This window comes from Podarcis cretensis (genome assembly GCF_951804945.1).
Source record: "Podarcis cretensis genome assembly, chromosome: 5".
Lineage (NCBI taxonomy): Eukaryota > Metazoa > Chordata > Lepidosauria > Squamata > Lacertidae > Podarcis > Podarcis cretensis.
Window position 1 is genome coordinate 73856361 of NC_137174.1, and position 23059 is coordinate 73879419.

The following is a 23059-nucleotide window of genomic DNA, read 5'->3' on the forward strand; positions in this document are numbered from 1 at the left end:
TTTTAAATGTGTTTGTGGAAGGGAAGTTATTGGTTTGTTTTTGTTTTATTTTGTATTTTGTGTTCTCGTTTTGTATTTTTACACCCTGTGATCTTCAGATAAAGGGTGGTATACAAATGTAATAAATAATACAGTGGTACCTCGGGTTAAGTACTTAATTCGTTCTGGAGGTCCGTTCTTAACCTGAAACTGTTCTTAACCTGAAGCACCATTTTAGCTAATGGGGCCTCCTGCTGCTGCCGCGCAGCCAGAGCACGATTTCTGTTCTTATCCTGAAACAAAGTTCTTAACCTGAAGCACTATTTCTGGGTTAGTGGAGTCTGTAACCTGAAGCATATGTAACCTGAGGTACCACTGTAATATCCACACAACCTAAATGTAAAGGGAGGATCACAGCTAACACTCTCTCCTCTCAGCTAAGGACACCAAATACATTTATTAGCTTCATAGGGATGCGTGTTCATGGAATTTCCCACAGTATACCCTTCATCTGAAATATTTATTAAAATATGCTTACATTATGCCCATGATTCTAACTCTAAGTGTAATATGCTTACATTACACCCATGATAAAACCCTCAAGCTATTCTACCACTGATCTTTGTTTCAGATAAGTTTCTTTATTCTCCCCAAAATGATGTATCTGCTACTAAATATGGCCTCCACCCCTAAGTGCTCCGGAACTTCATGGTAGAATTCAGCTATTCTTTCTCGAATTATCCATTCACTCTTCCCTCTGATGTATTAACACAGTGATTCCCATATGCTTTCAGTTCGCTGTGGAACATCAGGAAAAAAATTGTGTTTCTTGTGCTATGATTTGAACTGGGAACAATATTAATAGTGGAGAATATGATGCAATACTGTAATAGGACCTGTATTATTTTCTTATGCTCTTTGACGCTGGCCGCCATCTTTGCCACCGATGTTCATTCTAAGCCCTATTGAACTATAAATAAATGCACTGATTCAGTATTTACAGAAATACCTATTTGTTGGCAATGTTGCCACAAAAAGCTCCCACAGGTGGATTTAAAACCAGTATTAAAAACCAGCCTGTATCTGTATTGGATTAGAAACTTATATCTTTTTATTGTTGATGTTTGGTGGAAAGTGAACCATTAATTAATTAACAGTAGATTTCCAGACAAGTCAAGCCAATGGAAAAATAAATGCTTGGGTGGAAGAACCTCACAGTATAAACATGAACAACTTCAGGAAAAAAACACATTTAAGCACTGCATTTATTAGCAGTTTTTGATATTTACAGTTCCTTCACAAACAAAATTGAAGGAGGGAGAGAGGAAGCCTTCAGGATAAGAATATTATTGGTAATAAGAAGTGTGATGAAAGCTTGAAGCTCACTAAGGTTTAATGAGACTGCAAATCTACCACTGGCAAGGAACAAACAGGAAATGGCAAAATAACAACAAATATAAATATCATTGTTCAAGAAATATGAAGAATTTTTATTTTTTTTTTGCTGACATGACATTTGAATTAAAGTTGCAATATGTGGAGAAATCTGTAAAATAACTGAATAAGATGATACCCTAATCCAGCTGCAGTGCAGCAGGAGACTGTTACTAAAGTGAATCCAGGAAATGTTTTACAGATTAGAGAGCACCATAATGAGTATAGATTCATTATCAAGAAGGGGCTTAATTATTTGGCTTGGTAATGGTCAATAGCAGTTAATAGCCTTGGGAGGGAATCATTCACCGTACTGCATTTTTAGAGAGGGTCAGCATTGCTTTGTTAAGTGTCTGGTGATCACACTGGATATTTAATCCTAGAAACATATAGCCACACATGATAAATGAAGCTAGTATCTAGGATTAGTGATTATAAAATATTCAGATATGAAACACACAGTTGAGTACATCAAGCAAGCAAACAAGACAAATGGTTTTTATTTTTATTTTACAAAAGTCAAATAGAAACACAAGATTCACATTACAGGAAAGAAGTAATCAAAACCATAACAAAAATTTGCAAGAGCCGGGTCTAAAAGGAAAAACGGAGGCCAATCTAGACAATGTGTTTCAGCAACAAATAGACTTATACACCCCAGATGAAGCCGATATTTTATCTTTTTTAAAAAATTACATTTGCATGCCACTCTTCCTTCATGAGGTTATCCTATTTAATGCAGTGAACCTCATGGTAAAGCAGGAATTTGAATCCGGGTTCCATGGGCCCCAAACCAATCAATTACAAGATAAAATATAAACGAATAATAATGATTAAAACAACAACAGAGGAGTTTCAACAGTAGTAAATTATTAGCTAATACAAATGTGTTCTGCAAATACTGTATATTCACAAGTTGTTTCAGGGAGCTTATAAGAATGTGGCATTTTCTAATTCTGGTATGCAGCAGGTTATGCCTGCAGTACATTAGGAACAGATGGATAACTGAGTTAGAAGGGAGATATTAATGACTGATGGCTGCAGGGGTAGACTGACAATTTGCTGAGCTATGAGCAAGCTGCCTGTTCCCTTTAAGCAGTGAGAAGACACTGGATGCATACTGGTGGAAAGCTTTACCCAACATGGTGTTGAATTTTTATTTCTGAATCACAGAGGACTGGCAATCAAACAGAACTAGTCTTTTTCTGACCAATTTCTAATATATGGACTCCATAGATAATATTCACTGGATATATTTTTGCAAGCTCTTGTAACTTGCCCAAACTATAGCATGAAAGACTTTATGGAAATAATTTCACCTGATTCCCATAGTGAATGCAAAACTCAAAACATTAAGAAAGTTTGCTTGTCTGAATCTAAATCCTGATTCACTCTAGGCTCAGGGACGGACTTTGGTAATACGGCACCCAGAGTGAGGACAAAATTTGGTGCCCCACCAATTACTTCTTATTTTCACAATAACTCTTTTTGGTCCAGTTGCTTTTTTATGGGTCTTCTCAGCAGCTACTCATATAAATACAGATGATGATGATTTTGCACTCCCTTGTTTTGACGTCCTCTGCGGAGGAACTGCCTGCACCACCCTAAATCTCTAAATCTGGCACTGCTGGCCTTCTTGAGTACTGTGCCCATTCATAGAATCATAGAATCGTAGAGTTGGAAGAGACCACAAGGGCCATCGAGTCCAACCCCCTGCCAAGCAGGAAACACCATCAGGGCACTCCTGACATATGGTTGTCAAGCCTCTGCTTAAAGACCTCCAAAGAAGGAGACTCCACCACACTCCTTGGCAGCAAATTCCACTGTCGAACAGCTCTTACTGTCAGGAAGTTCTTCCTAATGTTTAGGTGGAATCTTTTTTCTTGTAGTTTGGAACCATTGCTCCGTGTCCGCTTCTCTGGAGCAGCAGAAAACAACCTTTCTCCCTCCTCTATGTGACATCCTTTTATATATTTATATATTGTTGAACTGGTTGCTTTTTCTTTAGTAACATTCAATGGTCTGTGTGCAACTGACACTTCAGAGCTGCCCATATGTGCCTAGAGTTTAAATCAAGCCATGTTCGTCAACCTGAGAAGGTAGCTCATATTGAAGATGGAAAACCATGGATCTTAATCCATCATGGCTAGTTATCACTTACAGCCTTTTTCTCCATGAGCTTGTCTAAATTAGTTATTATTTTTAAAAGGTTTTATTACAATGAAGCCGGAGATAAATCTTATGCTATAAAATAATAATAATAATCTTTTAAAGCCATTCAAGTGGCGACCACATAACAAACGGTAATCTAAAATTAAAGGGCTGTAGTAAATGCTGCAGCAACAAAGTAGACATTATTTCAAGCACACACAGATATAGAATAACATTGAAGATAACTGATCACAAATAGAGGGAATCCCACTTTGTAAAGGCTCAAAACCAATGGAATCCACTCAGGAGGTTCCTGCATTCTAGCATTCTGAGAGAGAGAGAACTATTAATTTGCCCATAAATCATCTCAACCACTTTCATAAGGGTTTCTGTCATTAACCTGAGATTTTAGCTAATCAAACATGGCAGGTGGAAAACTATTTTAAAATATGAAGTTCACATTCAAATCTAAGCCTTGCTCGGCTTGGAGGTCAAATATGGAACGGCAGAAATTAGAAGTGAAATTCAAAGTGAAATGAATGCAGCTAGTCTCCTTAATATATTATACAACTAAAACACGATGCTCAACAGGAATTACAGAAGTATTTAAGCATGAGTTGCTAAATCTGAAACTTATCTTTACCAATTCTTTTTTATCATTCTCCAATGCTCTCCAATGCCTTCTCTACATTAATTGCTTAAGAATCTTGCCTTCCTCATTTCCTGCAGCTCAAGAGTTTGGCACCTTGCCCACAGATCTGATCTTTATGATGCAAATGGGTCATGCACTAAAACTTCTTTATTAGCTCCCTTTATCATCTGTTCTCACCACATATTTCATGCTTCTATTACGTGCTGCACTTCCCCAAGCAGGGGGGGCAGCTCTGGTTTATTTTAGATGAGATACTGAGAACCAGAATTTGAATTAAAGGATGGTGGGGGAAACAGACAAGTCTCCCTACATCCTATAATGGCTCCCATAGCCACTATTTTTTTAAAGACATTGGAAGGCCGTGGCTGGGCTACAGTAGGGGTGGTGGAATCAGGAGGTGCCTTCAGTTGGAAGCAAATCCACTTATCTTGTATCAGGTCCCGAGAAAGCTATACATCCAGTTCTACCTAACTGCAGCTATACTTCCACATCTCTGTACTTCCCTCCTCCTAACTAAATTCAAGGAAGAAGAAGAAGAAGAAGAAGAAGAAGAAGAAGAAGAAGAAGAAGAAGAAGAAGAAGAAAAAGAAGACGCAGCAGCAGCAGCAGCAGCAGCCTAGTTGTTCATCATTAATTCCCTGTCAAACACATGTCCCAGACCCCACATCTGCAAACAAATTGCCCAGCAGTAACTGAGCACCACTAATCTTATTTTGTCAAGTCCTCAACTGCCGATCATGCAAATTATAGTAAGAGACTCATTTATAGGAATCAAGTCACAGTAACCTGACAGTCAAACTCACAGCACCTCCTTCCTCTTTTTCCCTTTCTCCCAAAGTTATGTATTTCCACCATTGCTTCATTTTATTTTATAGTTACTGTACATTGCTTCTCCCAAACTCCAGGGGTTTTTAGTGTATTCTAGCCCGTGGTCTATGTTTTCCCAGGGAGCCGAAAATTAGCATTTCAGAGTGCACAATCTCTTCTCAGCGTGTAGCTACAATCAAGCACAATGAAGGAAAGCAAGATTTTCCCCAGAGAAGGGCTCCTTTTCCCTGAAAATTTCAGGGCAGTCTAAAAATAGCCATATGTGCAACTTAACACACCTGCTTTTCCAAGCTGCTATCTCTCAGACAAATGCAATGTGTCTGTATTTTAATCTCACTTCCCACCCTAAGCCTCAAAATAAAGGCAATGGAGTGGGTGATGGCATGCAAGAGAAAACTAATTCTCACGAGAGGTGAAAAGGGGATAAACTAAATTGATGTGATTTTTCCCCCCAGTGTGAACGATTGAATGCATTGTTTTCTCTGCCAAATTATTATCTTCTAGCAGTTATCAGCTATCAGTTACCACTATGCTTAGACTATTTTGCAGTATAAGATCAATTAGACAACATATTTAGAGCAGCTAACAGGAGACCTGTGGCACCATTCTATTGTACAGGTAACTGCCATAACACCAAAAATGCTCTGTCCCAGACCTCTGCAAGAAAATTTTGCAATAATGCAATAATGACTGGCAGCTGTTACAATGTTTGCTTGGAAGCATGTCTTTAAACATGTCTGCAGATCCATGTAAAAGGAATGAACACATCAGGAACATGAACAACCGGTGTTCTCCAGGTGTTGCTGTATTCAAAACTCTCATCGGCCCCAGCTACTAAGGCGCTGGTCAGGGATGATGGGAGTTGTAGTCCAGCAGCTTCTGGAAAGCACATTATCTGCTTCCAACCTGGGGGGAATTGTTTCCCACTGCAACCCTGGAATACAGTCTTGGTTTGGGTTCGGCTAGCCAAATGCCTGTGGAAAGCCCACAAGCAGAACATAACTGTAGAAGCCATTTTCTTACCTGTGTAACCCTAAATAATCTGGCATCGTCAGCAAACTTGGCCACCTCACTGCTCACTCCAGGTCAAGTTAAAAACCACCGGCCTCAATACACCATGGGTTATAATTTAGTTAAGACAACAGAGTGCTCACAGGAAGAGGAGGAGAGACAAAGGGAGGGGAAACAGGATGCCAGCAAAGATTGTAGAGAAGGAGGCCCTATGGAAGGCAAGAATGAATTCAGGAAAGGAAAAGAAATTCTAGGGAACTCTGGTATTCTAAGACAACTATAGGTTTTAGTGTTAAAAGCTTAGAAAAGAGTGGGGAGATCCTCAAAAGGTGACTGCAAAAATATTGCTTAACAAGAGAGGGTCATCTTGACTTACAGAAAGAAGTACCTAAGATCTCAGGTTTCTCAAAGTCAGTAGTAATGCGATACAGTGATGCTTGACTGAAGTTTGATATTAATGATCTCCTGAGATCCTACACTACCTGAATAATGAGGTGAAGATACAACCTTGCTTGTGCTAATAGAGGGTTTCCACCAAGAAACTTAAACTTTGATTTGCTCTGTGCAGCTAGGTATCTTTTAGCTCACAGTCATTCAAACAACAAGGGAAATGGTTTGAGCCAAGGTGCTAGAACCATCTGAAATTCTTTTGTCAGTGGTTTTGCTGACCTGCAAGCGCTGTGCTGTTCACCAGCTGCCCTCTCAGCATTACCAAGCCCCAGAGCTAACTGGGATCTGGATGACATGGTCTATAAAAAAAAAGCCACAATAAGTCAAGAAGGGATGCTCGTATTAGTTAATTCCTTGAGTAGAACTGGAGGGGGTGGGGAACACAGCCCACCTTGAATGAGGTCAAAAATTGTATATCCAATTTTCTTTTGTAATAACACAAGCATATATTTTGTTAAAATAAATTTGGAGCGAATAGCTTTAGGAAGCCAATTCAGGTTTGGCTAAGTGCCAATATCCGATTGTCTCACCAAGTGCTGTTACTATTTATAAACTCACTGGGGGAAGCAGAGGAGGCACAAAAATAATTCAAAATGCCAGATATAAACTGCTGACCTTGTGTCAGTTTATAGGTCTCTGCCAAGCTATTAAGTGGGTCACCCATTTTACTCCAATGAGAGATAAGAGTCCAGTGTTAAGCTATTAAAGAACACTTTAATTGTTAGGCCAGGATATGGTATAAAAAGAGAAAAGAAGTCTTGATCCACAATACAGCCCAGGTATACAAGAAATAATGCTGTGCTTTGATAAAAGGAACAGACTGGAAACAGCAATGTCTTTAGCCTTGGGTAAAATTCTGAATCAACATTTTAGCACTGATGACTAATGCGAAGGCTTTATTATTGAAAGCTTCCATAAAAGCTGAGAGCAAATCAACTTACACAACAGGCATAAACAAGCTACAAAAAAATTATGCTTCCTGCCATCACACAATGTTCCCATTTGACACATCTCTGGCATGAATTTAGGAAGATGAAATCTGCTGGGTGATCCTAGGGCCCCGCTTTGCTAGACAGCTGCTACATAAAGGCTAACATTGACAAAGCTTACATCACAATCCCCTGCACTTGTAATGGCACAGTCAGCTCCACAATTGCTGTATAGAAACAGAAGCCAATACAGCAACACTGATAGACGAACCCACATATGTAGCAACCCCACCGCCATCTATGAACAATGAGGTTACTCACTTCATGGCAGCAAGCCCACACTACTCAACACAGAGACCGTAGGCTGTCCATGTATCCAGTGCAAGCGTGTGCATGCACATCACACCAACCAGGCAGGGCAAAATAGCACACCATGTCAGTGAAGATCTGTGTTGTCTGGAGATACTACTAATGGTGTGTAGCAGCTTGCTGTAGAGTTAGTCAGGGTCCTATTAACTTGGCTATTTCTTGATCCCAGGACACATATGCTTCATGAGTCTGCTGCATTTATTTATTTCTGTAGCACACTGCATCATATTCAGTTGGATACATGGCCATAATTGTAATCATTGCTGAAGGTAATCAAACTGCAATTTTCAAAGGCAAAATTATTGAAGAATGGTGGCACCTGCCCTTTGAAATTCACTCCCATGACAATATTCAACAGTCACCATCTCTGTGGTTTTTCAGTGTATATAGAATACCTTTTTCTTTCAATTAAACTTTTACGTGGAGAACTTTATCCTAGTCTGATTCAGTAGAGGGGAGGGAGATTATATATGTGTGTGTGTGTGTGTGTGTGTGTGTGTGTGTATGTTTTATGGCTGCCACTGTTCTATAACTGAGAAAGTTGAGAACTTTCCCAGTCTGCATCTGTATTCTAAGATGTTTTTATTGTTTTATTGTTGTTTGCTGCCCTGCGCTTGTTTGGGAGGAAAGGTTGTATATAAATTTAACGAAGAAATAAACAATTGTGTATTTCATCATTATAACCCATCCTGGGATCTTATGATAAAAGGTTGATAATAAATCTAACAGAATAAAATAAAATGCATGAATGAATAATAAATAAATAAGCAAGCAAGCACGTGTACAGGGCACACACATATTACACCAACCAGGCAGACCTTTCCACCATCCCAGAGGAGATCAGTTACTCATTGGCTGTAGAGTTATTCACAGTCCTATTATCCTGCCTATTCGCTGATCCTAGGAACCACATACTTCATGAGCCTGCTTGCATTCCCCATCTTTTCCTACACACTGCATCAAATTCAGTTGGATATCATTGAAAAATACTGTATTTACTGATGATAATAAATTGCAACTTGCTGGATAAGATATGCCGTGAAATTCATTAAGCATAAGATTTTAAATTCTAGACAAGGAGTGACAAAGTGCAACCTGAAGTGCTGCTTCAGGTTTTCCCTAATTACTCTAAGGAGTCAGTAAACCGGACTATAGAGACATAAATACCCCAACAGAGAACACAAGCCTTCTTAAAGATGACAACATTTATTGCTTACCTTCCGGACACTGGCAGCTGAATCCGCCAACACTAGAAATGCAGGTACCTCCATTTTGACATGGCTGTTGACTGCAGTAGTCAATTTCTGACTGACACAGGACTCCAGTATATCCTTCAGCATGATGGAATGGTTTGTTTTGAAACACAGAGACAAGGAGAAATTGGAAGCAGTTTATTGTTAGGTCTGAACGCAAGCAGAATGCTACAGATGGTCTTAGCTAGGGACGGAAAATTTTATCCTGTCTGCATTTTTAAACAAGCCAACTTGATTTATACCTCACACACTAATAATTGGACAGGACTGTAATTATCCTTCAGATTTTGAACCTCTCCTAATTTTGTGATACAGTTCTGGGCCAAAGGAAAAATAACAAAATACGGGGCGGGGGGGAGAGACATGCATTTAGGGAAAATGTTTTGAAATGTGCACACTGAGGTAAAATTCATATTTTCTATATATGGTGATAAAATAAGTACAGTGGTACCTCAGGTTACATATGCTTGCTTCAGGTTACAGACTCCGCTAACCCAGAAATAGTGCTTCAGGTTAAGAATTTTGTTTCAGGATGAGAACAGAAATCGGGCTCCGGCAGCACAGCGGCAGCAGGAGGCCCCATTAGCTAAAGTGGTGCTTCTGGTTAAGAACAGTTTCAGGTTAAGTACGGACCTCCGGAACGAATTAAGTACTTAACCTGAGGTACCACCGTATTTAAATTCAGAGAGAGATAAACACACGGGAGGGGGGGTTAACTTATGTGTGAATGGAGTGAACCTGACATGGACTGGCAATCGCTTGTCTTAACTATGGATTAGGGAACCAATCCAACTTCAAACCATGGTTTACAATCCTGGCTTGGCTTTTGGTAAGGCTATCAGTGCCTATTAGCCATGGTTGGCTATGCTCATTAATACCAGTTAATGGAAAGAGTGTTCCTGTGCTCAGGAGGGAAGAGTGTTTATATGCTCGCTCTTTTCCCACAGCCATCTGGTTGACCACGGTGAGAATAGGATGCTAGCCTAGGTGGGCCACTTATCTAATCCTGCAGGGTCATCTTTTGTCCTTATGGTGGAGGAAGTTTGGGCATGGAAAAACTTGCCTCTCGTGTTCAGCCTCCCCAATTTCTATATCGAGTCTAGCATAGGAGAATTATGCTACTATCACTTCCAGATACTTTCAAACTAAAGTCCGGATTTGTTTACAATAGCTTATAGGGACCGCTTACCAGCGGGAAGGTAAACGGCGTTTCCGTGTGCGGCTCTGGCTCTGGCTCTGGCCAGAGCAGCGATGTCACGCTGGCCACGTGACCCGGAAGTGTCTCCGGACAGCGCTGGCCCCTGGCCTCTTAAGTGAGATGGGCGCACAACCCCAGAGTCTGTCAAGACTGGCCCGTACGGGCAGGGGTACCTTTACCTTTACCTTAAAGTCCGGATTTGTTTACAATAGCTTCTGAAGCAAAAATGAAAAGAACCCTTGAAATGGCTGAGGAGGTGTTCCATTTTTATTTTTCTCTCAGATATTGTTATGGTCAAGCTATATTCATGTCTACTGAATGAACAGATTTCACTCACTTGTGACCTTAACTATACAGTTTATTCAAGGAACTCTACTTCCAGTTCAATTACAGACTAATTTATCTCCTCAAATGTACTTTGCAGTTAATAGAATTTAAAGCATTACTTAAATATATTTACATATCTTTCTTGTTAAGGCTATGCTTGGGTGCATTTGCATATTTATATTAAATGTAACAGATTAAGACATACGTGCATTGAGAGTTAATTTCCTCCTACCACCAGTGTTTAACTCAGGTTCAAAATGTTAATATAAACTATTTGTCTGTATTTATAAAGTGGAGGTGGGGGATTGAAATGCAGTACAGAAATATCAAGCCTACAGGACATGAAATATCTGCCATTTATGCAAAAGGTAGCTCTGCACTTCCAACATTTAATGATGTTTAAATTGTGGTCCCTTCACTCAACAAGACTAAGGGAAGTTTCCGATAAGAGGAGATAAGAGGAGTGCCATTCATTTATGCTATTGCAGTGGATTAGAGACAGGCTGGTCTTGGGCGAGGGAAGATCTTTACCACAGCTATGTATCGAACAGGTCACCTCTTCTTCTGTCTAACCAATCCTGCATGACTTCACTACACATGCCTGCTGATTTCTACTGTGGCTTTGCTGCAGATGTAATACAGTTCTAAGCCCAGGTAAGTAATTTCCCCAGGAAATTACTTCCTTGTATATGAAAGAGGTTCAAGAGCCTGATATAGATTAGGAGCATAGAGCATGGGAAGAGGTTACCTTCTCACTGTAATCTTTGTAAAAAGAAAAGAAAAGAAAAGAAAAAACCCTCCCCCCTCAAAATGCCAAGTAGCAGCAGAAGAAAATGCTCTATTGGAACCAATAAGGGCATTTCTTTTCCTTTTGAAATTTGGCATTTTGATTGGTGATATTATTATTTGCAACCATGTGGGTGGACAGGATTAAACCTCACCCCACCCCACCCCCCAGACACACATGCAACAATCCTGATTAGGGGAGCCCAGATTAGGGGATCTTATTTTTAAGTTAAAAAGCCATACGGAGTTGCACAGTGCATGTTTAAGGCAACATGTAGTTGACTCTCATTCTCAAAAAATACAGGCCTTAAGCAAAAGCAAAAAATACAGGTCTTAAGCAAAGCTTAAAGACACTATGCCAGTTATTTTCAACCAGTCTGCCATGGTCAGGGGTGCCCACCTCCTCTGATGCCCTCTCACATCTCTGCCTCCCAAAGGCTTGCACAGCTGTTAATTGCAGCTCCACAGACGAATGGTGCCTCTGGAAAGCACCGCTCTTTGGGGCAGGGGAGCAGCTCAGAGATCAGGGACAGCAGCAGCAGCCCAGAGGACTCCCAAGGAGAGGGGGCTAAGGGAACACTCCACAAGGGAGCGTGTTTGAAAAAGGTGAGAGGCGGCCAGCTCTGCAGGCAAGGGGTGACATAACTGGGCTCTTGAGCCCACAGGGGTGCCACGGAAAGAATGTGGTTGGTTAAGGGAGCTGTGGACTCAAAAAGGTTGAAAAACCTCTGCATTATGCAAAAGGACACAATTCCAAGCACAACGTTAAACATACCAGTAGGGCAAGTACAGGTGAAATTGCTTCCATCATGCTTTTCTGTGATGTCCACACAGGTTCCATTGTTCTGACACGGATTGCTTTGACACGCATCAAATTCTTCACAGAGACCACCCAAATACTGACTTTCACAGTCACAGAAAAAAGTTTCCTAGAACAAACAGATTATAAAATGAACTTTATAAAAATGAAACCTCAAAGCTTCTTTTGAAACCAAGATCTTGATCAAGGTTACAGAGAATGATCAATTAAGAAAACTTAAAAGATCTATAGGGGGGAAATAACACATGAAAGGTACTTAGGCAATAAAAACTGCTATGGAATTTAAGGTTTCTGCCAACTAAGCCCAACGCAAGCTTTATCATAGACTAAACTTTTTTTTTCCCCAGGATCATCTTTAGTTTTGTTTTTCATAAGCACAAAGAGTGGAGAGAATTCAAAGTGAAATATAGGATTAACACATTTTTTAAAAAATCTAATCTAATTATCTGGCCAGAATTTCACATTCATGCAGCTGATGATTCCTTGATACAATATCACTGAGTACAGTGGAGATTATTTCCAAGAAACTGCACAAATATTTCCTATGTGAACTCTCTTTGTATATTACAAGATGCAGTGCAAAGCATAGGCAAAAAAAGAATAACACATCAGCTCTTGGCTACGAGATGCCCTGTGATTTGTGGCAGAAATACAAAAGAGGCAGAGCAAAAATAATCTTGTTAAAATACTCTTCTGGTAAGCGGCGTATTTTGAACCTGTATGTTAGATATTCAGCATTTATTCTTTGGTACCTTGCTGATAATTTCCACTACTATTAGAAATGCGGGGGGGGGGGGGGGGAGCTTACACAACAGTTATTTTGTTGTCCTAGAAACTGCAGCGCTTTTTATGCAACTGTTACACAAATCTCCACAGTACATTTGCCTTTATCAAGCATTTATATAAACCAAAAGCTAAATATAAGGTGTTTGTTATGTCCAGCCTTGCTTGCAACAACTCACATCGCAGGAGTGCCCTATATTTTGCAAATATAGATTATTTCTCATGAGAAGCATCTGCCTTTCCAAAGCAGTTTCTTGGTCCTGTCTAAAACTATCATACACATTTGTCAAAAAAATAGTTCAAATTAAACTATTTTACTTTTCCTGTTCTAGTCACGTTTTCCCAATGTTTAATTCTCATATTTTCCACCTGTCTTTCTGACTGCCGAATTAGAAGGACTGTCCTTCTGTTGCGCTACCTCACAGAAAACGTTGAGATGGTCATTATGCAAATCAAGGAGACATTTCTCCTTCAGTCTTTAAACTATTCTTGACGGGAAATGCTAGGTAATGGGGAAAGGTTTCTGAGAAGACATAACGTGTATTAAAATATGTGGCTATTTAAAGGGGAAAACACAGCAGCCCAATCCACTCATCACATCAAACCATAGTTTGAAACAAACCATAGTTTGGTGGGAATGTGCTAGAGCACACTGCTCAATAGTTCCTGCAACACTTATCCCCTGCTCCTGCTGTACCTGAAAAAACATGTCAATGCAAAGTAGGACTGATGGGAGCTGAAGTCCAACAATACCTGGAGGGCATCATATTGGCTATGCTACCTATAATTTCTTCAGATTTCTGCTAACAAGCAACCAACTAAACAGAGAAAACCCATGGCCTTATCCACTTAGGCTGTAAATCCTAAACCCACTGAGCTGAGTCAGACTTATTTTTGAGTAGACATGATAATATAGCACTGCTATTATTATTATTATTATTATTATTATTATTATTATTATTATTATTATTTGCTTCTTATGCAACATCTCAAAGAGGCTTTCTATTTTACTGCACCAATATAGCATATGAACTCGTTCCAATTAAAGCTAAGGATTATGTAAAATATAAATTAGAGAACTACAAAGAAGGTAAGAAACAAAACTAGCTTGACAATTCAACATGTACAAAAAGGGCAGTGCTCCTGTCAAAAGATGATGCATTGTAAGAATTTACTAAGAAATGGAAAGAACAATTTATTCTTAAGAAAATATTGACAATGAAGCATGTCTCAACACTTCCAGAGAAATATTTCAGACAGGTAATAGCACTGGGACTTAGACAACTTATTATGCAGAGATGATTAGGTACCATTAGTAGTTATTAGCTAAGCAGCTGTCATCTTCCTCCCATCACAGAGTTAACATTTATGGTGACATATACTCATTTATTTGAAGAGCAAAGAATTAAGAAAACTACCGATTGTCATAATCCTTTGTTAAAGGCAACCTGAACAGCTGCTTACAAATAACTGAATATTTATAAAGCTATTTACTTACTACTTTCATGTTTCCTTTAGCAGGCATGGTGTGAATATTCAAAAAGAGGAGGCTCAACAATATGAGCTTCCCTCTAATTTAGCAGGCCCAAATTCAAGGGAAATGAAGTCTTCCCCACTCTTGAGTAGGCCTACTTCAAAGTGGGGCTCATGTAGGTTCCACAACCCACCTCCGATAGAAACTGGAATTTTAGAGTTGCCTCTCCAGTTTCATGGAATCAGTTACCCGACGAAATTAGGCACATACCTAGTATATTGATATTTAGATAACTACTGAAGTCAATTTTTATTTAAGGCTTTCTCTGAAGTGTGAGCCAATTATTTCATGGAATATTAATTGCACAATTGCAAATATGGTTTAAATTGTTTTTAAGAGTCTGCATCTTTTGTAATTTAATTCTTATTATCTTAATGTACATTGCTTTGATAGCTTCCAGCAGTGAAGTGGTTTACCAATCTGCAAAAGATAAATAAAATAATGCTGCATATATTTATCTCCTTCAGCTTTGCATGGCCATCAAGGCAACACACTGCAAACTGTAAACCACAAGGTAACATTACTAAATGTATATATAACGACACTGATGCGCCTGAGGAGCAGATAACAAAAACATTGCATTGCATTTTTCGTACTGTGGAAGAAGCGATCAACAATAATAGATTGGTGACTGAGAGGAAGATACTAGAGTGGCTAGGTGAATGATGTATTTGGGTGTATTGGCAGATGTGTGTTAGATGTGGGACTAGATTGGAATGAGTGGTATTGGAGGAGGAGGAGCTACTACACGATTTGTATAGATCCACAACAGAATTTGAGTGTGGACATGGTGTTAGTGCGGTGAGTGTAGTATATTGTGAGTCAATATGTGACTAGGAAAGAGGTTTTGATCGTTATTTTGGAAGCCACTTAGAGACTTAGTATTAAATAATAAATAAATTTAGGAAATAAACAAAACTGTATAAGGATAGGCGTGGATTTAATTTTTTTGCCTTTTTAACATTTTGCAATGTTTTATCACAGGCAGTCCAGGAATTCTTTTATTGACTATTCCAGCATTACAGAATACCACAGTTGTTTATGGAATGGTAAACAGAGCTTAGAGGTGGTCCGTTACTGTGCACTCTGATACCTTTGAACCAAAATTATAAAGATCATGATCCCAGAAATGATCTTTGTTCTGGCAGCGGAAGCACCAGCCACTGCCACCAATGCTTGTTTATGGCAAAATGCCTTTTGGTTTTTCTTTTTTAGGAACATGCTTAGCATTTGAGAAGAGGTTGTGAATAAAATCAGAGAAAGAAGGAACCCAACGCTATGGATGATTCACATTAAGCATACTGTTTGGGCAGCCAACTGCTGTAATACGTAGGAAAATTACCATTTCTGGACATCTCTCACCCCAGGTGGAAAAAAAAACAGTGCCAAAAGATCTCACACCTAATTAAGCCTACACTTCCCACGAGCCAACTGATTAAATTGTACTGTTTGTGTCAAGTTTTATTGGCTTAAAGTTCTGCCCTGCAACTAGCAGACCAAAAAATACAATAATAAAATAAAATTGTGGGGGGAATTGCTAAAGAAAAGGAAACAATAGCCTGGGCAAAACTAACATTCAATCTAAGCTCTATGCGAACTTACGATTGGGTGGCTAACCTAGCAGTACTTTGATGGCACTTATAAAACTGATCATCTTAAACAAGCCTCTTTATATGCTAGCTCAAAAAGTACTTTAAAGGAGACTGGAGACTGGTTATATCTTGATGGCAGAAAGAATGACATGACATTTCCAAGTACCAATATTGTGAGCTCTTTGCTAATAGCAGTTTTGTTGAGCTATTGTTCCTCTAGGGCTTTGTAACTAGTTGTCAAGTGTAAGACCCAGGAGAAACACAACCCAGGCAAAAGTGAGGTTTCAGTAGCATGAATTTGAGCACGAATATTTGCAAGAGTGGGGTCTATGCAAGTCATAGGAACAACTATGAAGAGACCTTGTGGTCCCATCTCTTTTACTCTCCTATAGCCTGATGGAATATTCAGCTGCTTGGAGGAGGAGCCTGACTTAGCTTTCAACAGAATTAACTAGTTGCCGTTCGGAATCACAGTGCAATCCTATGCATGCTTACTCATAAGCAAGTCTTACTGAATTCAGTGTGTCCTCAGGCAAGCCGACACAGAAGTGCAGCTTCAATCTCTTTGGCATCTAAGAATAAGACCCATTTTCAGTTTCCAAATCCAAAGTGACAGATGTCCTTGTAAATCCCATATGAGGAATGTGTTGCTAGGTTTTTCCCCTCTACCCAAATACTTGGGGATTTCATAGATTTGTAGTTTCGGTAACTAATAAATGTTGACACTGAAGGCTAAACCACCTCTGAATATCTAACAATTTCAATCCTCGTGGCAAGGTCACTGCAAAGACCTCAAATGTCTGCAATCTCCTGCTGTGCCAGGAATCCTAGCTGAACTATTCTATGTGACAGGAGCACCAATAACAGCACCTTTCCCCCTTCTAGTGTGCTAAGGAAGGCTGATAGCACATAACATTTATCTGACTTGATTAAGCCTAAGATCCCAAGTATAATGCTTTGAACTGTGCAAAGTCTGGGAGCAGAACCAGGCCTGACACAATACAACATAATAATAGGGAGCATACACAACACGCAAAACTATCTGGAAAACATGGAGCATATTCAAGTGTCTTCCAAAAACTGAAAAATTAATAAAACATTTTGTGATGAGTACAGCAACACGACTGCCCCTATACAGATTTTCTAACAATTCATTCACCACCAGCTTGTAAAATTAGCTTCCTAGAATGAAATAGTTGTTTCCACATTACTGAGGTTACGCTATCCACAATTAGCATAACCATTAGCAATATTAAGGGCAGACTTCGTGGTGGAAGGCCTTGAAGGCATCCAACAACTTGCAGAGCTGCTGCAACATCTTTCCCTTCAGTTTCTGTTCTTGTCTGGGTAGGGAAGGCTTTAATTGCTGGCTTCTTTTCATTCTTTTCTTTTTAAAGTTAGCACAACTCTTGCCGAAAAATAAAATAAAGAAGAAAATACTCATAGGTGATCCAAATGTAGAACTGGGAGGTGCAATATTAGAGGACCACCAGTCCTGCAATAAACCAGCTTCACAAACAGGAACAGAAGCCTGGGAATTAAATGGCACTAATATACCTGAAACCAGTGCCCTATAGCAGGCACCCAGAGCCTCTGAGGAACCATCCCAACTACACAGGTCCATCCAATTACCTGGTCCTTTTTGCCAGAGATGATGAGTAGTTCCCAAGAAATCACAGTGAATGGAAGCTGTGAAGGATCCTAAGCCCAGAGCACAGCTCCTCTAACAGGTCACTTCTCACCAAGGGTAAAAGGGAGTTCACTTCAGACACTGGAGCCTAGATAATTATATAAATGGCTCAGTTTCATCCTGGCTGAGGTCAGAACTATCCATAAACTTGCCAACAGGTATCCTGTATTCTGCTACTAGTTTTCTCCCAATAGCTGCTCTCCAGCTGCCCTTTAGGAGTTCATCCACCAGCTAGTTGCCGCCTCCTGTGGCCTTTGTTGTTGTTGTTTAGTCATTTAGTTGTGTTGCCTAGTACCTGCCCAATGTGAGTCATCCATCAGTCCCCATGAGCCTCTCATGGACAAGGTGGGATACTGATCAATCTACCTTCCTTCCTTCCTTCCTTCCTTCCTTCCTTCCTTCCTTCCTTCCTTCCTTCCTTCCTCCCTCAGCCCTCTCCAGCTTCTGTCCCACTCCATGCAGCAGGCATAATGATGTCTCTTACCTCAGACACTCTTGTGATACATTTTCCTTTCCCTGAACACGGAAGGTCATCTGACGGGCTTTCTCCTGCCAAGCATGTGCTGACTTTTACTATCACAGTCAAGCGTAAAGCCACAATGCATTTGGCGACAGAATCATTCACAAAACCTAAGGAAAAGAGACCAAATATATTATTATTAAAATATTGTGATTTTTTTTATTTTTTAAAACAATAACTTGCCAAATCATTGTCATGTGACTAGACCAGGGAGACCAGACATGGGGGAGGCATGTGTTTAAGATGTCTGTAGGTACAGGGGAAGGGTTAATTCCCTGCACCATGACACAATCAGGGGCCTCCAATGGCTGCTTTTACCAGGCTTTGAGATGGCGCCCCCTAGAGCTCAGTGCATGCATGTTAAACCCTGGAGAGCTGCTGCCACACAGTGTAGACAACACTAGATGAACTAATAGTCTGACTCAGTATAAAGCAGTTTTCTATCTTCCTATGATCCCTGTTGATTAGGTCCAAGCTCTCTTATACAAGCAAATGTGAAATGTGTGCTTAGAAGTCACACTATTAGCAAGCTGAGGTGGTGGATGCCAGGGAATATGACACCCCCCCCCAAAAAAAAAGAGGGTCACTGATAAACAAGAGGGATGTTTGGTGGAACCCTAGAAGTTTGAAGAAGTATAAATATTTCTCATATACACACAGTAACAAGCCAATGAAGACCGAGCACACTTGTATTCGGGGGGTTGGGGTGGGAAGGGGGGAAACTGTGGATTGCCCTGTGTGAGGCGAATGGCTCCTCAAACAGAAATCAAGATGCGTTGGAAGCGAGAACACACACATTTTGCAATGTGTTACACTGCGACTTGGAACAGTTTAGAACTCAGCATTTCAGTTGCACCAGCACAACTCTTAAAAGCCCACGATGGCATGATGTCAGTAGCCATGCTGAGAAAAACAATCATGCTGCTTATACTGAATATGTTTTCTTTGCTCTCTCCCCTTTCTGTGTACATTTAAAGAAAACCAAGTGCAGAATTTGCAATTCTGTTGCTCATGCTGTTTTTCCTCACCTGAAGCTATAACCTATTTGCAACATAACTCTTGGCAGTGCTGAATCCCGCCGAAATGCATATGAGATTAAGTTTTCTCTCAGACTTAACAGCCAGTGCTCTAAGGAAACAAATGTTCCATTTTTATGCAAATCACCACAATTACGGAAAAGTATGAGACAGAAAAATATATAAACTGGATTTCCCCCCCCCCCTCCTGAGGCATTTGAATGAGGGGAGGGGGGAACCCTAGCTTCCCTTCTAAATTCAATCCTAATGTTGCTTTTGTCCCAAAGAAATAACATTTGTAAGGTAAGTAGAACTAATCCTGAACCCCATTATTCTTGAACATTTCTAATGGGAAATGCACCTCCATTTTTAAAGAGTTAGACCATATTTTCTCAGATGTTTCAACTTCTTGGGAAATTCTGCTCCATAACTGGAATATTGTATTTGCTGTGGTGCCTGTAATGAATATGTAGCACAATATATAGCCATATCCTAGGACAAGGAGAAGGATAAATGAGCAGGCAGGCTTCCAAGTACAGAATGGCTGCTTAAATTTATGATCTGGTGTCAGGGTATGTGTGTTGAAGTCTAAGAAATCAGGGAGGGACCTGCCCTTTTAGATAAGATGGCTGAAAGTTCCCCTCTCCCTCTCCCCCATCCCCTCTCAGTTTTTAAATGGGGGTGGGGAAGCTTTGCCACCACTTCAAGAGGTAGCTTGGCTGTCCTCAGCAACCCAGCAGCATTTAATTTTTAATTTAGAACACAATGCCCAAAGGGAACATCACAAGTCATGATACAGATTCACTCCCATGGTGTGTGGATGTGGGTGTGTGGGTGTGTGGGTGTGTGTGTGGGTGTGTGGGTGTATAGTGGGAATATATGGCTGACCACAATGGCAATTCATTTAACTGAAAAAAGAAGCTAATACATCTTACTTTCCATGACATGCTTACTTCTGTGCCTGACTCACTTAATAAAGCAACTATTTGCTTTATTAACTTTGCAGTTAATGCCCCGTTGAATTCAACAAATAAATGCCATTCGCACACTTTCTCTTTTTTATCTGCCTCTATCATTTATCCTAAGACCGTTTACTACAAAACTAGCCTAGAGCCCATTGCCAGGGGGAATGTTCATGAGTTATTAGTATGAGATTCTTTGCATTACTAAGGACCTTAAATGTGACCTACAAAATAATTCTCATTGCTAAAACTCTATACATAGGCCCTGATCCAACTGTATGTGCTGGCTGCACACTTGCAGTCCATGGGACTTTTGAGAGTCCAATGGACTGCAAGAAGATCAAACCTATCCATTCTTAAGGAAATCAGCCCTGAGTGCTCACTGGAAGGACAGATCCTGAAGTTGAGGCTCCAATACTTTGGCCACCTCATGAGAAGAGAAGACTCCCTGGAAAAGACCCTGATGTTGGGAAAGATGGAGGGCACAAGGAGAAAGGGACGACAAAGGACGAGATGGTTGGACAGTGTTCTCGAACTACCAGCATGAGTTTGACCAAACTGCGGGAGGCAGTGGAAGACAGGAGTGTCTGGCATGCTCTGGTCCATGGGGTCACGAAGAGTCGGACACGACTAAACGACTAAACAACAACAAGCACACTTGAAGTCCCATAAAATGATATGTGATTCAATCTATCAGATTTTGAGGAGAAGGAAATATAGCCACCCTCCCTTAGACAGAACCAGAGTGGAAGAGATTTTACAACTTGATAGTCCCAAGCTATATTGGGAACTCCCATACCTCATCTAATATTTTATATATCATGTTTGCTGCTACTACAAAAATAAATAAAAAATTAGCAGCAGTTTCTGCCTGTGTGAGTGATAATGAAGTTTTGGAACAAGGTGTCATCAGTACATTTTCACCAACTTTGTCTGGCTCACCAGCTACGGTCATTTCTGGACAGGGATAACTTGACCTCTGTTGTCCATGCATTGGTAGCCTCAAGGCTGGATTACTGCAATGCACTGCAATGTGGGACCTAGTTCGGACATTCCAACTAATGCAGAATTGAGTGGCTAGACTGCTGATAGAGTCACACAGTTGACAACATGTGACACTATTGTTAAAACATTTGCACTGTCTGCCCATCTACTACTAAGTCAAAGTCAAGGTCCTTGCATTAATTCACAAAGCCCTGAGCAACTTAGGTCCAGGGTATCTTCAGGGTCTCCTAAGCCTTTATATCCTAGCTTGATCACTGAGGTCATCTGCAGGAGCACCACTGCTCATCCCCCAAGTTGGCATGGCTCATTTACTAGCAACCAGAAACTGAGCCTTTGGTTTCACCAGCCTGGTCTGCAAATTGAGATAATGATGATGATGATGATGATGATGATGATGATGATGATGATGATCTGGCTGGGCAGCTTCCAACAGAACACTAAAAACAGAATAAAACTTCAAACATTAAAAACTTCCCTAAACAGGGCTGCCTTTAGATGTCTTCTGAAAGTCAGGTGTTTCCTTGACATCTGATGGGAGGGCATTCCACAGGGCATGCGCCACTACTGAGAAGGCCCTCTGACTGGTTCTCTGTAACCTCACTTCTCTCAGTGAGGGAACCACCAGAAGGCCCTTGGAGGTGGCCCTCAGTGTTAGGAGGGCACCTTCTATTTTAACCTTTAAGCACCTGTTGAAAACTTTCCTATTCCGCAAAGCTTATGATGGCAATTAACAACATAACCTTTTATAATAGCTGATCTCTGATTTTAAACATATGTTTTTTATTGTATGGTTTTATGTATGGTTATTGTGTACTACTTTAATTTTTTTTATGAATAGAGGTATGTAAGTATTTGTTATAAATAGTAAATAACCAGACCTAGCCTGTCTTGCTTTCAGCAAGACAAGCTATTGGTCCATTTCTGAAGTATCATCTCAGTGGCTTGCCAGGATTTCAGACAGGGTTTTTTTCCACCCACACCTTGAAATTCCAAAAATCTCATATAGGACCTTCAGCATGCAAGAATGCACTCTTCCATTGAGTTGTGGCTGCTCCCAAACCCTCGTTAAGCACAATTCCTATTTCTCTTATAGAGCTATTCACATATAGCTCTGGAGATGCATAGTTTGTCCAGTGCAAAACTGTTTGCAATCTTCCATCTAGCTAGGGATATGTGCACCGATCGCCACCAGATTGTGACAACGTATTACTATGACTTACTGAACTGAAACAAGCTACCTCATCTGAAGACATGTGTAGCCAGATACATATCTTTAAAACTTGAAGCACTGCATAGTCATAACTATGGATTTTGACAGCCTAATCTTCTGATAAGGGGCTATTCAGGTGTTGTACAAAATATACTTCATTTGACAAAAGGTTCCAAGGTCAAGCAACGGATGCCAGTTTTGCATAGGGAGGAAAGAAAGCAAAAAAAGCTGTAATTAAGTTGTGACAATGTGCAGATGCCACCAGGTTGTTCATGAGTACCGCTGAGAAAGAACTTATTTGAAATGTGTTGGGCTCAATCTTAAAACTAATAATAACCTTGTTCACGTTTGTGGTCTCCTTCCTTCTTTTCCTAAGTTCACACGTAGCCTAGCTGGGTTATGTGCACATGTTCATGCTGCATGACCAGATCAGAAGATGCTTGCTGGTAATTTCTCGATGCAGTACATTATTTCCTACACAGATACTATTTGTGCACTGAATCACTTGATTGGCTAATTACCATCTTGGCGCAGACGCCTGTTGAATTTCTTGCAGTGGT

General features: G+C 40.2%; 1 protein-coding gene across 1 annotated transcript in view; it reads right to left on the reverse strand.

Moving 5' to 3' along the window:
* DNER (delta/notch like EGF repeat containing) overlaps positions 1-23059 on the reverse strand; it is a 119164-nt gene that overhangs the window by 22879 nt on the left and 73226 nt on the right. The window contains exons 5-7 of the mRNA XM_079977869.1: positions 18271-18416; positions 12143-12296; positions 9021-9134 (exon numbers count right to left, since the gene is read on the reverse strand). Of these exons, the coding sequence (XP_079833995.1) occupies positions 9021-9134; positions 12143-12296; positions 18271-18416 (414 nt within the window). The remainder of the gene's footprint in view (positions 1-9020; positions 9135-12142; positions 12297-18270; positions 18417-23059) is intronic.